Raw genomic sequence first — 15,329 nt, forward strand, 5'->3', positions numbered from 1 at the left:
ATTCGTAGTCTGTGCTTTTCATTGATGCTTTCATTTGAAAGCAGGAAACAATCTGAAAGTAATTGTATTAAGTGTTTCAGCACAAAGATTTTAAAGTATAAGAGCTTGGCATGTTATTCTATCTTCTTACTATTCCTTAGAGAAAATAAAATGGAGTTGCAACTTTCATCCAGGCAGCTTTTCTACTGCATCCTGTTTCCTTCCACACACTGGAGAAAGCTGATGAGAACTGATGTTCGTCTCCCTTTCCTCCACTTCCAAAAATCCCGTTCTCCGTGTTGTAGCAGTCACTCTGGTGAACTCTGATACACTCTTTGGGTTGTTTAGGCAAATGCGAATTTTGCCCTCCATATCAAAGGAAAGATTGCAAAGAATAGAGGAACATGCACTGCGCTGGCTGCTTGGACTGCCCAAAGGGTGGCTTGCTGTGCAAGCAGTTGCTGTGCAAGGCTGACGTCTCTGCTTTTCTCCCACTGAAAGGCAGACTTGCAATCCCCCCTTTCTCAAAGGGAAACTGACCCTTGAAAAGGCTTGGCATGAAATGGATTAACTCCCTGGAAACTTTGTTTGGAAATGTTAGGAGACTGCTATGTATATGTGCTGGCAACCTCTGTAAGAGACAAATTATTTTCCCACCCTCTCAAGCACTTGGTAGTTTATCTGTTGTTTATATTAAAGATTGATCGTGGTTATATATTCCTAATTCAGGGTTCTCATTAATCACCCTATGCCACATAAGAGACTGAAGAAGAAGAATGAGGGTTACTGGAAAGCAGAAATGTGATCCCTGGCTTTGCTTTTAATGTGACTTATCCTGACATTAGCTTTGCTCCTATGAATTACTGCATTTGTGTAAACATATTCCCTTTCTTTTTTTTTTTTCCCCCATGTTTGGTGTGTCTGTTTTTCTCAGGGCTATTTAGAAAAAGATGATTTACTTATTACAATGATTGAGGAGAATGTTAATCATGACACTTGCCATGTTACTATTTCAGGAGGTCCCTGTTCCCCCCAGCAGGCCCACCCTCTTGTTTGCTACTACTTGCTGCCTCTCCCAGCTCCAGCAGCCATTTCCTCCCTCAGAGCAGATCCAAGCAATTGTTTCAGCCTGTGCAAAACGAAGAAGAGGTGGAAAAGGACCAGTGGGGTTAGGACAAATGCACAAAGGCTGGGACTTCCTAAAGTGCATCGGCTGCCAACAGTGAGATACTTTTTGTCACAGCAACAGAGCAGATCTGTACCTCCTCCTTGACCCTGCTGCAGGTTGCCAACCCTGAAACGTTCAATCAGCTGTTTGTGGTCCCTTCCCCTCCTAAGTATGAGAGACAAAACTGCTGGCAAGAGGGAAAGAAAAGGGAATTTACAGGTTTTTACAAGTTGTTTTGGGTTATGAGAACATGTTACCAGCCCTGCTTGGAGTCAGGTCCAGAAGCCTCTGGAGCAAACTATTTTCCTGCCCTGACTTGTCTGCCTGAAAGTCCCTTCACATCTTTCAGAGGCATTCATTGAGCCCAGCTCTTTAGTGTGTTCTGGTGGGAAAATGTTGCATCAGCAAATTTTCAACCAACAGGAGATTTAATCCCTTAAATTTTTTATTTGCTGTGTGCTTGTCTTTGTCTATTATAAAGAAATAACTTGGATTTTAAAAGAAGCAATTGAAATAATTTCTACAAATCAGGACAGATTCGCTCTGAAGAGACTGATACCATTTATTACGGATTATCTTCTTTTTATTTGTAGCTCCACTAAAAATACTTTGCCAGGTGTATCCTAATTTTGCACAGATTTTTCTCTTAAGTCATGTTACATTCATGTCTGACTTCTTTGGTGCAAAATCCCATTATTAAATTTGCTATTTAAGAGCATATTCAACACTGAGATATGACGGTAACTGCTGGTTTGTGTTTATAACTAAACATCCGCTCCACAAAAGCAAGAGATCACCAGAAGTTCTGCAAAGCTAGAATTTAGGTCCATTAGTTGTGATGAAAGCACATTTTGAGTAAAATCATAGGAGGAGGAATAATATAGGAAAGTCTTATATCTGTCAGAATTTGCAATCATTTTACCCATAATTGCACAGAAGCATTGATTTTAGAGGACTAGATATTTTTTAAGTACTTTGGTTCAAAGTAATTTAGATTGCTTGGTTTTTCCCCCCATGTAACTACCTTTGATGGCATATTGTACATATCAAGAATAAGAGAATTTATTTCTGAGTTGGGAATAGGTTTTTAATCAGACTCAGTAATGTAAATAGACCTCTATTTGAAAGTTCATTCAAAACGGAGTACTAGTGTGTATTTAAGAGCACTGTATGCTAAAGTAGAAATATCCCCCAGTGTTTAACCAAAAACATGTTTAATGTGTGGTTTTGTTCTGGTTTTTTTATGTTTAACAGTAACTGAAGCTGGCTTTGGTGCTGACATTGGGATGGAGAAATTCTTCAACATCAAATGCAGAGCGTCTGGCTTGGTTCCCAGTGTGGTTGTCCTTGTTGCTACAGTGAGGGCTTTGAAGATGCATGGAGGTGGGCCAAATGTAAGCTTTTGCACCTTTCTTGGAAAACTCAAGTTGTTGCTAATATTTGAAATAAGTAAAATACCTTGATTTAAGAACTATTTGGAGTAGTCTATGGGGCAGTATTTAGATAACCCTTCTGAGATACCTCGTTATATAGACGTTGTCTCTGAAGTTAATGCTATCACTAAAGCTAAGGCACAAATGAAAGAAGAGGGACGGAAGAGCTCTGAAGTAGTACTGCATCTTGCAGAGCAAGGGAAGTTTGTTGCATGAAAAAAAAAGCTGCAAGATATAGGTATATATACATATTCCTTTCCCTAGCTTTTGAAATAGTAGTTGTAAGTGAACTGAAGTTGTCACAGGTTGGGAAATTTGACGGCCAAGGAGAAATGAGACGAGTTCGAGTTGCAGCATGTGAGTGGAAGTAGAGAACATTGTTAGTGAAGGTTTTGAGATTTCTTTCACTCCACTAATGGGTACCCCTTATGTCCTTTTATTTTGCTCCGATTAATTCCCTCAGGGATGCTGAAGTAACTGATGAAATTTTGCAAGTGTTTTCCTGGTGTACCAAGAGTCACCAGTGTATAATTTTCTGTTGTCTGAGCCATGGGAGAGACTTTACAGATTAGTGATTGTAGAAGAGCTCCTCAAACGTGTAATCAGATCAGACTCTGCTAGCCGAGCAGACAGACACTTAACTCCTAGGAACACTTTCATCTGCCCAGCATGCTAGAGAGTGATGCTGCCAGGGAAACAGTCACACTGGGTGAAAATACCAGAGCTGTTTCCACAGCCACAAAATTTTAGAATGCATAGTTTCCCTTACAGCTAATCATCTCTAAGAGTTAAAGCTGAGCTACCCTTTTTCAGTCTTTCAGGTTGATATAATGATATCACTATCTATCATTTTAGGCCACTTCTAATGCATGTTTTCTTTATTTTGAATTATATTTCTCCATCCCTGTCAAGGCATTTATATTTTCACAAGTGTTATCATTCAATCTAGCAAAAATAGGACTTAAATATGTTTTAATAACTGTCTCTATTTCTGTCTCACTTGTGTCCTTAGAAGTTTAAAGCTTTCATTTGTTTACAAATGTGATGCATTCATCACTGAGGCATGTAGAGTACCAGATACTTTTACTGGGAGGTTAACTATAAAATGGACTAATGCTAGAGACAAAAGTGAGTAAGTCTGGTGCCTGAGATTGATGTTATGTGGACCTTGGAGACTCAGTATAGTACCCCAGTACCTTGGTGATGCACTTTGCATGTATACCTTTGTGCTTTCCAGCAAATTACTTGCATGCCGTTCCTTGCCATGGGCAGTAATTACAGGACACTCAGAGATGATGTTCTTGTGTGTTGCTGTTATTTCTTCAGCTGTTGGAAGTTGCTGCCTATTGTCTTTGCACTGCTGGTGTGTTGTAACAACATGTAGAATGAGATCCAGCTGCCTCCCCTGGTAGTCTTTTGCAACTAATTGCCGAGGCAAGACCCGTATCTTGCTACCCAAATACAATAGGAAGTGTTGCTATTCTTTGTGTACTGGTGCAACTGGAAATAAAATAAATTTTGTACTATTCATAAGCTTATGCTTTGTCTTAGGAGGGTTAGTGGTTGCGTCTAACCCTTCTCCTTATTATGGGGTAGTGGGTCTGGTTGCTGCAGTCAGGCTGTGATGTTGTGTGCACTGGTGTGTGTTAACTGGCAGTAGAGAAAGCAAGCAAAATTGCACTTCTGACCCTTTAGGGTTATATGACAAGTATCAATCTCTGATGACTTTGACTGTTTATTATTACCTGATCCCAGGTAACTGCTGGTGCCCCCTTGAAGAAAGAATACACAGAAGAGGTAAGAGGAACTGTTATAAAACTTAAGAGAGGTTTCTGTTTAAAGGAACAAAATAATATGGTGTACAGAGAATCAGAACTTCTCCTTGCCCTGGCTGGTTAGTGTGCACAGCTTCAGGTTTGACAGCAGCATGCTCTAATGCTGACATTCAAGTGAACATCTCTAACAGGCATTGCCAACAAGTAAAACCACCTCATCTTCCCTCAGCCCCTTTCTGTTACCCTTCTTGTGTGTATTATGTGTGTGATTGCATGATGGATTGTAATGGGGAACTGAAATAGCTGAAAAATAACCTTTTTTCAGTAGTTTTTGCAAGACCACTAAGTTTTCAGACTGCTCAACACACAAGCATTTATAGAAGCAAAAGAGCAGAGTGGTGTAGGGGTCAAGAACACTCCCTGAAATTAATGATAGCATAACCTGTTCATTAAACAACAAGTTTAATATGTTTATGCCTCACATTTGGGGTGGGATGCCACTCTTCAAACGAAGAGTGAATTCTGCTGGTTTGTTTTCTTTGTCACTTCACTTCAGACAAATTTTTTTGCTTGTATGAGGCTAAGCATATGTGTTTTGTTACAATTAAGACAAGGCCTACAAAGTGTGGCGTAAAAGAGTAAATAAGGAAATCCAGTAATGTGCTTTTATCTGGGTTATGTATGTGTACATACGAACTCTGCATCTAACACATCTGTATATTAAACCCCACCCCACTACTGCAGTCTGTTTATAAACCTTGCAAACAGCAGACTGAAACCTTTCACAACCACGACAAGCAACCAGTCATCAGCTGCACCATCTTCCTGTGTCTCAAAAGAGAGCAATGGTTTCATGTACAAGTTTTGGACACTGCTTAGTTACTTAAATATGTCTGATGTTTATTAATTGGAATGAGAATTAATAAGTGCCAGAATACTTTCATCTGGAAGCATTTCACTTGCCTGCAACTGTCATGATCAGCACTGTTTATGTTCTCTTAAATTTATGGAAAATTCTTTGGCTGGAGAAGACTTTATGTATCTTACCATTTCCATTAATTTTTATTTAATTGCACAGAACCTCCAGCTGGTAGCTGATGGCTGCTGTAATCTGCAGAAACAGATTCAAATTACTCAGCTCTTTGGAGTTCCTGTTGTGGTTGCTCTAAACGTCTTCAAGTAAGTCTGTTCTTTCATTACTCTTGTGAATAAATACACAGTTCAAATTTCTCACTTTTCTTGGTTTTTAAATTATTCAATTTGGCATGAACAAAGAAGCTATTAAAGAATTTCCTTTTTTCATCATGAATATAAAGATATTTAAGCCCTTAGCTTGTTCTTAAGGCGTTAAAACCAACAAAAAAAGTATATACTATTATGGAACTGATAATCTTCCGTGTTAATTAGCTATAACAGTTACAAAGTTTTCTTGAGACCCGTAAATACATATGCTGTATATAAATGCATTATGTATATGGTACGATTTCTATATATACTTGCTTTACCACTACTGATGGTAAAATAAGGCTAAATTTATAAGGTTATAGAAGAGAACTAATTAAACAAAATAATGAGACAGGACTGTTTGGTTGGCAGAACTGACTCTCCAGCTGAGGTTGATCTGGTGTGTAAGATTGCAAAGGAGTCTGGAGCATTTGATGCTGTGCCCTGCAATCACTGGTCGGCTGGTGGTAGAGGAGCAGTAAAATTAGCTCAAGCTGTGGAAAAGGCAGCCAATCAGAAAAACAGTTTCAAATATCTCTACAGCTTGGAGGTAAGATTTCTTTTCTTTCTTTTTTTTTTTTAATGAATGCATTCTGCATCAGAGTTGGATTTAAAGCAAGAAGAACATTGAGAACATTGAAACGAAGTTATCCAAAATACTTGGAAAGGAACTTGCCTTGGTTTAAGATCACAAAAGCTGAGGAGAACAAGCAATCTGTGGCTTGTCTAATCAGAGAGCAGGATACTCACTGGTAATAATCATTACTTAGTGCATTGAACGATACTTCTGATACTTTCATGTTTAACTTAAAAGTATGTATGCAGATGGAACACTCACCTGCTGTTTTGGAAGACTTCTCCAAAGATCTCACAGTCACAGTATTTGTCCTGTCAGTCAGTTAAAATGAGTTGTAGTTGCTGTCTCACAGTCACGGGTGTTGCACCAATAGTTGTGGCTTCCTGAAGCTGGGGCTTTGTGGCTAATTTGCTTAGCCCTTAGATAACCCAACAAAGGAAAGCGTGGTCCAAGTTTCAATCCTATGTCTGCCAGAGTTAGTGACTTTTTCCGTGTCTGTTGGAGGCTGTTACTGCATTTGTCTGCAAGGTAACATCACAGCATTGTGAGTTGTCAAGAGGAGCTTGGACCCCTGGGAGCATTGGAGGTGCTAGGGTACCACTGTGCTGGCAGAACATTTGGAGGGACATATTGCCAAGAAGGTTATATAAATGATTTCTCGTGGCCTTCCTGGCTATCCAGATGTGGGTGGGTTTAAATCTGAACAGCCAAACAGACTTCTCTGGCTCTGAGGAAGCCCTTGTCAAGTTTCAGATCCTGTGCCCCAGTTGACCATGCTACTTAAGTTTCTTTAGAAAATGTTCGAATGCTATTTTTTAATAACAGAACCTCAGCTTCATTCTTTAAAATGGCTGGAAGTTCCTGTTTTGATTCTTCTCTCCAGCAAAAAGTTCAGTCTGAGGTAGGTATGCCCTACTGTCAAATTTCATTCTCTCTTCTCCTTGATATGCACCCCGTATCTGTTGCACCCATTTTATTTTTACTTTCCACCTCCCCCGCTGTTTTACAAAGTGTCAGTAATCCAGCCAACCCCTGTCAGTGTTAACCACTGCCTTGACAGAATGGATGGACATATGTTGGGAATATTACTGCTGCAGCATCTATTCAAGGCATTTTGCGCATGCAACAATTTTACAGCTGAGAAATGGACCATGTATATGCCTTTCTAAGTTTGTCTCTACTGAGATGCTCTGAAAACTGAGGCTATCATTTATGGGACTTGTGTAATTAAATGGGGAAAAAATTTCTTTGAGAAATACATGTAATAGTTTTCCCTGCTGGACACTTGTGTTACAGGGATAGCACATTAGCCTTTGACAAGGCCCATATTTAAGCTCTGATGTTACTATACACTATGTAGCTTACAATTTGGTGGTATGAGTGAGTAAAAAGGATTGGTAGGGGTGGACTCTGCCTCTAAAGAAAATCAGATTGATTTCCACTTTAATGTCTTTCCCAGACACATCGTTTCGTGCTGTGTTGCATAAGCAGCATGATCTTAAGCACAAAGGGAATGAATCACATCCTTACATCAACTTAATATCCCGTAACTTCACACAAGTATTGTAAGCCTCAAAAATAAGTTGAAGGGATTTTATAAAAACATATAAAGATTTTTAAATACTGTAAAAAAGTACCTTCAGGCCAACAAAAACAGTAAAGTGTGAAGTTCAGGCTTCTGTTTCATCCTTACCGTGCAAAGGATGGGGACTGAAGCAGTTGGAAGTAGGAGAGTGAAACAGCAATGCTGTCACTTTTACAGTATGTAGGTCAATTGGTTACTAGGCTCACAGAGAAGTGAAGGAAAGCCACCTCTCCCAAATAAGCCTGCCCTGATTTCTTTTGTTGTTATAGCAATTCTGAGGTGCAGTTTCTACTGTTCAAAGGGGCAAAATAAAGAAATTTAAGGAAGATAAAAAGCAGTAAAATGGGATTCAGACAGGTTATTTTCCCCCTCATTGTGCCTAAAGGGGATGTAAGTGAAAGGACATAGTTCCATACCTCATCTGATTGTCAGATTTCTCCAGTTACTTGAATAATACTGAGTCCTGGTTGCCTCAAGTTTCATGGGATTTGCTGTGGCTTTTTTTTTTCTGTTTTCTTTCCCTTTTGGAAGGTCAAAGAGGGGAAATACTCTGCATAAAACCACTACCACTTCATTCATATATCTATCTGTCATCAAGAAATTGCTCTACTGTTCCCTTTACTCCATGTCTCCATTTAATCCTTTGATGTCTATGCACCTTGTTTTCCTGTCTGGAAAACTTCATCAGAATTTGCTTCCAGAACTGGCTATAATTAGAAAAATTTCCAACAGCACAGACCACTGTAGCTGTAACAGGTTCATTCAATATTTTGATCTTTTGTTAGAAAGCATCACTCAGGTTATTAAAAAAAAATAAGCTTCAAACCCTTACACGTAAAACTGGTTTATATGCTTTTTTCTAGTTAGAACAAACTTTGAAGTAAACTTTTTATTAGTGTGCAGTCAGACATATAATTAGATGATAGTCCAGGTCAAGTGGGCTCTCTTTGTTTCATTTTTTTTCCAAATGCATTAATCTCTGCAGTGCTTTATATAAATTCCAAATGCATCTTTGAAAACAAAAGCTTCCTTGAAGGATATTTACAAATGTGTGTAGTGTGAGAAGAACACTAGAAGAAGGTATTTTCTAGATCTGACAAATGCTGGTTAAGAGTTGAGAATCAGCTTTTTTTTTCTGAATCCTGAGGTATGTTTATGCATTTATACCATCTTGTCCAGTGTTACCTGAGCATGTGCCGAATGAGCAATTTTAGACATTGGACCCAACAGGGTTATGTCAGTTCAGGACTCAGGCTCTGCTCCTGTTCAGTATCATAGCAAGCTAGTCTAATTAGAAGACTGTGCTAATTTTATTCCTTGAAGCATCTCATTTGGTCTCTTTAAATGTCCTTGAGTGTCATTCCATGACACACTCTTCTGTAGTCCCACTTTTAGATAGCTTTTTGGGTTCTCTTTACTTATTTCTATAAGCAGGCAATCTTTTTATTTATCCTAGTAGCTGATGCTTGTAGTTAGAATTTTTTTAAGTCTTGATTATAGTGTTTGACATTTGGTATAAGGTGAACAAATATTTTGGGGGAGTTGAAATGAGAACAGAATAGGTCATATATGGTTTTGGGAGTGCATATGTGTGGCAGTAATTTCATGGATCAAATCCATGACCTTTGATAAGTAAATACTGCACCATTGCCACTGTAATATTGTAAGAAAAGGATGTAAACAGATAGAGTGCACTATGAAATGCTTACAGTATTAGGAGTTGCACAGGGCAGGGGGGTGGTTCAGGAGCAAGGATGAGTCTTCATATCATAGACTTCAGAGTTTTTAACGTAGCTGAAAATATTATTGGCAGTAATTGAAGTAAATACTACAGTATTGTGTGGTTCAGTATGGATTTCTTCCCCCTCTGCACAATAACCTCTCTTAAGTAACTGTTGAGTTGGTTTCTTGCAGAGTGTTTCTCTTCAGTATTTGAAGGATGGGTTTGTTTAAAAGGCCTCCTGAACTCTTTGTGAAATCATCTGTGGCGGTTTATTTTAATATATATTCTTGCTACATATGGAAAATATCAAAATATCAATCCTCTTATCACTGTTGACTTCCCTTCTGGGTTCAGTTTTCTTGAAGTATGAGTCTTTAAGTTGCAGCAGAAAGCTATTACTCAAAATAAAGTTGACTGAACCATTAAAAGTAAGTTTAGATAACTAGGGGGAGGAAAGGAGAGAATGGAAACGCATCCCATTCCCAAATTTCTCTGGCTTCAGTGCCTGTTCTTGATCAGGAGAAGGGGGGAAGCTATATTCCTCACTAAGCATGCCTGTTGAATAACCTGCCTTCACTACCATGGTCTCCTCTCTTCTGCTATGGTGAACTCTCCCTTGACTTAGAGCAGCCCTCCTCAACCTGGGGCAGGAAGCATAGGTCTGAAAGAAGGCAGGCATTAGGTTTTTAAGAGATACAGTGCCCCTCCCTTCAAGCAGCTGGAGTGGAGTGGGCTCTTGGGAGATACAAGAAAGAAGGACAGGCATTTGGCATAAGGCAGGATCAGCCTATCCGGCTGGTCTGTGAGTTAGCATTGTCCTCTTGAAAGAATGGCATGGTAACCTGACAAATATTATTGAAAAGCCTCAAATCACCTGATTTATGCTGCACTGGAAAGCTAAAGTGAAGACTGTAAAGGTCAAAAATGGGAGGGAAGGGGTTGTTCCAATCTTCCAAATTTGTTAGATGACACCATTTTTGACAGTGCTATGCCTTTAGCATGTCATGACAAATGAAAATATTTCCAGGTTATACAGTGAAAGTTGATTGCACAAATATTTTGGCAGAGTGCAGTGCATTGGCTGGCCAGCCTGCAGAACAAAGGAGAGCTTTCTCAGCTTGGGACCATCCACTGGGAGCGAGGTTGAGTAGCAGCACTTCTCACGGAGGCATTCAAGCAGTTAGCAGCCTCAGCACTGGTATTGTTCTTCCCCTGCTGGGAGCATAATAATAATTTGGGCAAATCTGGAGCATCTGAGTCCAGAGTTTTGTCTGCCCCTGCCTCTGTTGTGCTGTGCCAGTATGGTGTGGGCTGTCACTTATCTCATTTCTTCCAGTCTTCGCTTCAGCTGTCACAGACAATGGGTCACTCAGAGGGGTCTAAGGGTAGCATCAAAACAGAGCAAACTCTGCCAGCAGCAGTTCTCTGTGCATTATTTTCTCTTCCGTCCTCTGGCCATGGTCTCCAAAAGCGAGAATGGGCTGTGAGTAAGGAAGGAGGAAGAGCCCCATCAGTGGAGGAGAAGGCTCCTTGGTGCATGTACTGGGAGAGGAGGAGCAGCTCGAAGAGGAAGGCACAGTTAAGAAGGGCTCATGGGGCCTGGGTTTGAGGATGCCAAGCTTCAGGGGAATGTCCCAAGGCAGAGTGTTTCTTATGGTTTGTAAACTTCTCATCTATTGAAAAGATGAGGTGAAGGAGGTGCCAGGGGTATTTTCTGTTTCCTCTGCTAATACCATGGAGTCACTAAGCTGTGAAAGCCATCCATCATGCGTCTGCCATCACACGAGCCCAGCATACCTCTGCTCATTTGTCTGGGAAGCATAGCTTCTGTGTTCTTCTCTGTACAGCATGGAGTTCAGTCACGTGTGGACCTAATGGAAAGTCCTTAAGTACTGCTGGGCTGGGAGTAAATAAAATTATGTATGCTCCTTACTGAAACTTTTCCTAATAATTGATGGCAAACATTTCTCACCTTGAAATGCAGGCTGTGCTGCCCTGCAGCGTATGCTAGGCTTTAAACTATTTTCCCCCTCCCCTCTACTGCTGGTAAGACATCTAGCAGTGAAGCCACATCAAAGAGGAATTCTTTGGGCTTCATAGGGCTGTACCACCCACTCCTCCCACTCCCATCAAAGAGATTTCTGTGGAGTCTGGACACTTGTTTCACTGAATTGGGTGTTCTAGGGTTGGAAACTGTCTTTCTGCCACTCCATCTCTTTATTTGTGGATGTAGGCTCTTGACAGCACTGTACTTTTATGTTTGTTTTCATTATTTCCCTGTTCTTTGCATGAAGCAATTTTCTTAGGCACAGCTGTGGTTTCAAAGGTGGGGAAATGCAAACCAAATCTCTAAAGGCCACAGGCTTAGGTGTTGATTCACAAACTGTTTAACTTCACTGAAAATGCTTTTTCACAAATTAAAAAACAAACTCTTGTCCTGTGTCAGCAAAGGAAGAGGAGTGCTAAAGACTTGGTAATCCTTTTGTCAGCCACAGAAATTCTGGAAACAGAATACACAGATACTTTAATAAATGCATTTTTATTTTATCCAAGGGAAAAGCTAGGAGTTCGAATGTGCAGCGTCAGCTATTGTTTTAGCACTGCACTCTGTCACCCCACACAGCACCTTCAGCCATACTCCCATCATGTTTTCATTTGGCAGCCTTCCCAAGAAGAGGAATGAGTGATGTCTGCATACTGTTTCACTTAGCCAACCAGCAATTCTTCTTTATTGCTTTCAGTGAATGTGTTAGGTTAAAAAAAAAGTGCCACTGCCTAGAATTTTGAATTATATTAAGAATTTCTGCTAAAACACAAACAGCTGGATAACAGTAAGACCAGAGGTTGTCACCTTATAATTAAACTGGTGATGTCATAATTAAAAATAGGCATTGAGACTAAAGTGAATGTTAATAGTACTTGAAGTATTAAATGTGTAAGTTACAAGTGAATAGTGCTTCTGTGTATTCTCTGGTTAAATGCATGTTTTTTCAACAGAATCTTAGTTTTGTTGGAGAATGAAGTAGTTTTAAGTATTTATGTTGTGTAACTGTGAAAAGATCCTGTCAAACAGTGCTGCACTGATGGACACTCACTTATGGTACTCAATTTGAACTAGATAATACCACGGCTTCTCTTAGAAGTGTGGCTTAGCTGCAATCTAGTGGAATGTAGTATGACTAGGGACTTAGTGCTGTTGTCTCTGGCTTTGCAGAGATGTGTTCTGTTGGTGAGGAAGTCAGGAGGATGTTTAAAAGCAGAAGAAATGAAGGAGGAAGGGAACAGGGGTTGTTTTCAGCAGTCTCAGGGACTGTCTGTGGGGAGTTAAAAAGATTAACTCCTTTCTCCAGTAGCTAAAGAGCTTAAAAAAGTCAGGTGTCCAAATTAGGATGCAAAAGATGGAAATCTTGAGCATAGTCTCAGATGAGATCCCTGGTAATGTGCATGCTTTGTTTCACTTAATACTGACTTTTGGCAGCAAGACTGATTTCAGGAATCCCAGCCAAGGTGTGTGTCCCTGCCCCAACTCGCTTTTTCTGCTGGTACATTTCAGTGCTCAGATTTGAACAGTTTGAGCAATTCTTCCTGCTTCGCATGGGCTTTGCCTTTATGATAAGGTGGATGTGTGAACTGATATGGGTTGCAATAGGGATATGTTTTAGCCTGGATCACTTTCTCTGGTATGTGCAGCTGCATAAACAGTGGTGCTGCCTCAGTTGCACTGGCACATGGGTGAGTGTGAGCAGCAGAGGAAATGAGGTTGAAAGGAGGATCTATTGTAGTTGGTCTGCTGTCCATGGAAATCCTTATCAAGCCCTACATGAAAAAATGATAATCTGAAGTCGGCTGTTAGAAGTGAAGGAAGATATGAAGAGTGAAGGAAATGTGAGAAGAGTTTAGCATAAATTAAGCACTATTAAATTATGTTTTGGTGAAACCATTGCTTCAATAGTAAGGGGAGAAAGAAGATTGTGTAATAAACAGCACCACTTTGCACTAATATCATGTCTTGCAAGTGAGATGGACTGGAAGTGGCAGTATGGCTGGATGATAACACTGGTATGATTTCATCTTAGATAATCAATACAGCCTTGGGGATGACAGGCTCTCATCTTTATCAGTGCTGATTTCATGCTTTATTCATTCTCTATCAAGTAATGAAATGTACAGCTACACAGATACTGTTTTTGTGAAAGCAGTTTGTGCTTTAGCACTTGTTATGCTTCAGCCTAGGAGATAATCCTGTTTATGGTGTGGGTGCCTGGCAGCCTCAGCAAGCACGTGTGTTTGTGCTTGCCTCAGAAGCAGCATATGCCTTTGGTAGCTCTAAATGTGTGAGATTTCAGAAGTGCACATTCTCTCTGGCAGGACTGGCAAGATTGGTTGTTTCTGAGAGAAACCTACTGAATTGTCAGCAGATATACTGGGCCACACAGATTGTACTGTGTGGCCCAGTAGCATCTTCTCATATTCAATGTAAATTTACAGTAAGTATTTTATGTTACCCTTTTCTCAGGAAGCTAACATTGAATTTGGAACGAATTCTCTGAAGCTGCCATAATTCCTTCAGTACTAATACATAGTTGCATATCTGTAAAAGTCAGGTTTTATCTAAATCCATACTGTCTATTGTCTATCTGTCACCTAATTGTCGCCTAAGTGTTGTGCAACAGTCACAACTTTACCTAAGGGAACTGAGAAGAGGAATAGCTTTTATTGTTGATCCTAAATCTTTCATGCTTTTGACACCCGGGACATTTTACAACTTTCCTTCTCACCCTAGCTGTCCAGATGGCAGAGGTGCTGTGGAATCAAGTTTCTGTTGATAGGGGTGCATCAACACACACCATTCAGATGTGGCTTTTCATCCTCCTTTCCTTAAGACTGTTTTGCTGATGGCCTGACAACGGTTGCATCAGCATGGCTGAGGGTGCTGCATTGGAGTTTGCTAGTAGGAATGAACAACTGGTTCAGGAATTTCCTAGGCCATTGTAAAAAATTCTCAGACAAAAAAAAAAAGAGATATTTTCCTGCTTCTGGCAAGGATGGGGTTAATTTTTGCAGTAGTTGGAAGGGAGCATGGCCAGGAGGTTATTCTATACTGTGTCACATCATTGCTGGGGAAAAGGAGTTGCTTCATGGGAGAAGGGATTCCTGGAGGATCTTGGTGGGCACACTGAACTGGAGAGTACCATTCCCAAACCACAACAGATACGAAATTACTCTTTTTTTAAAAGTATCTGAGATATGTATTTTCTGCTGGCAGACATTTGACTAAAGTATATAAGGCACAAATAGGTAGTTGACATGATTTTTTTTTTTATGGATAAGTCTGGTATCAGCTGGAGCAAAAATCCAGCTTAAAACAGCCTAATGATTTAGTTACTTGTGCAATGAGTCTTATTTTTTAGCCCACTTCTCCATGTGAATTAGCATTGTTGCTACATATGGTGTATGTCTTTGCCCATCAGTGATACTATTTTGATAGTGAAGTGCTGAATAATCAACAGTTTTGTTGAAAACCTTAAGCTAAACAAGGGTCTTGTAAACATCCAGGCTTCTGCTGTGTAAAATGTCTCTTGAATTAGTAGAACTTCTTTTCTGTTAAATACCATTATGACACTTCCAAGCAAAATGAATTTTTATTTCTCGTGTAAAGCAATAGGTGTTTTTAGTGTGGAAAACATTTCTTTAAATTAAAGTGAAGTTTCCCGGCACTATTACTTGATAACTGAAACACAGGAAACTTTTTAGCTTGAAATGCCCTGTTACACTGTGATTCTAAACAGATAATGCCTTAAAAGTCCCACTAAATACTAGGAAACAGGTGGATCCTTAGCATGGTGTAGTGTACTCCTTTCCCTA

General features: G+C 39.9%; 1 protein-coding gene across 1 annotated transcript in view; it reads left to right on the forward strand.

Annotated features, from left to right (window-relative positions):
- The window catches only part of MTHFD1L (methylenetetrahydrofolate dehydrogenase (NADP+ dependent) 1-like), a 148,382-nt gene that overhangs the window by 79,909 nt on the left and 53,144 nt on the right, over positions 1-15,329 (forward strand). The window contains exons 21-24 of the mRNA XM_017739428.1: positions 2,402-2,541; positions 4,336-4,377; positions 5,434-5,534; positions 5,952-6,129. Coding sequence (XP_017594917.1) covers positions 2,402-2,541; positions 4,336-4,377; positions 5,434-5,534; positions 5,952-6,129 — 461 coding nt within the window. The remainder of the gene's footprint in view (positions 1-2,401; positions 2,542-4,335; positions 4,378-5,433; positions 5,535-5,951; positions 6,130-15,329) is intronic.

The sequence above is a fragment of the Corvus brachyrhynchos genome, unplaced genomic scaffold, assembly GCF_000691975.1.
Source record: "Corvus brachyrhynchos isolate BGI_N302 unplaced genomic scaffold, ASM69197v1 scaffold14, whole genome shotgun sequence".
NCBI classification, from domain to species: Eukaryota; Metazoa; Chordata; class Aves; order Passeriformes; family Corvidae; genus Corvus; species Corvus brachyrhynchos.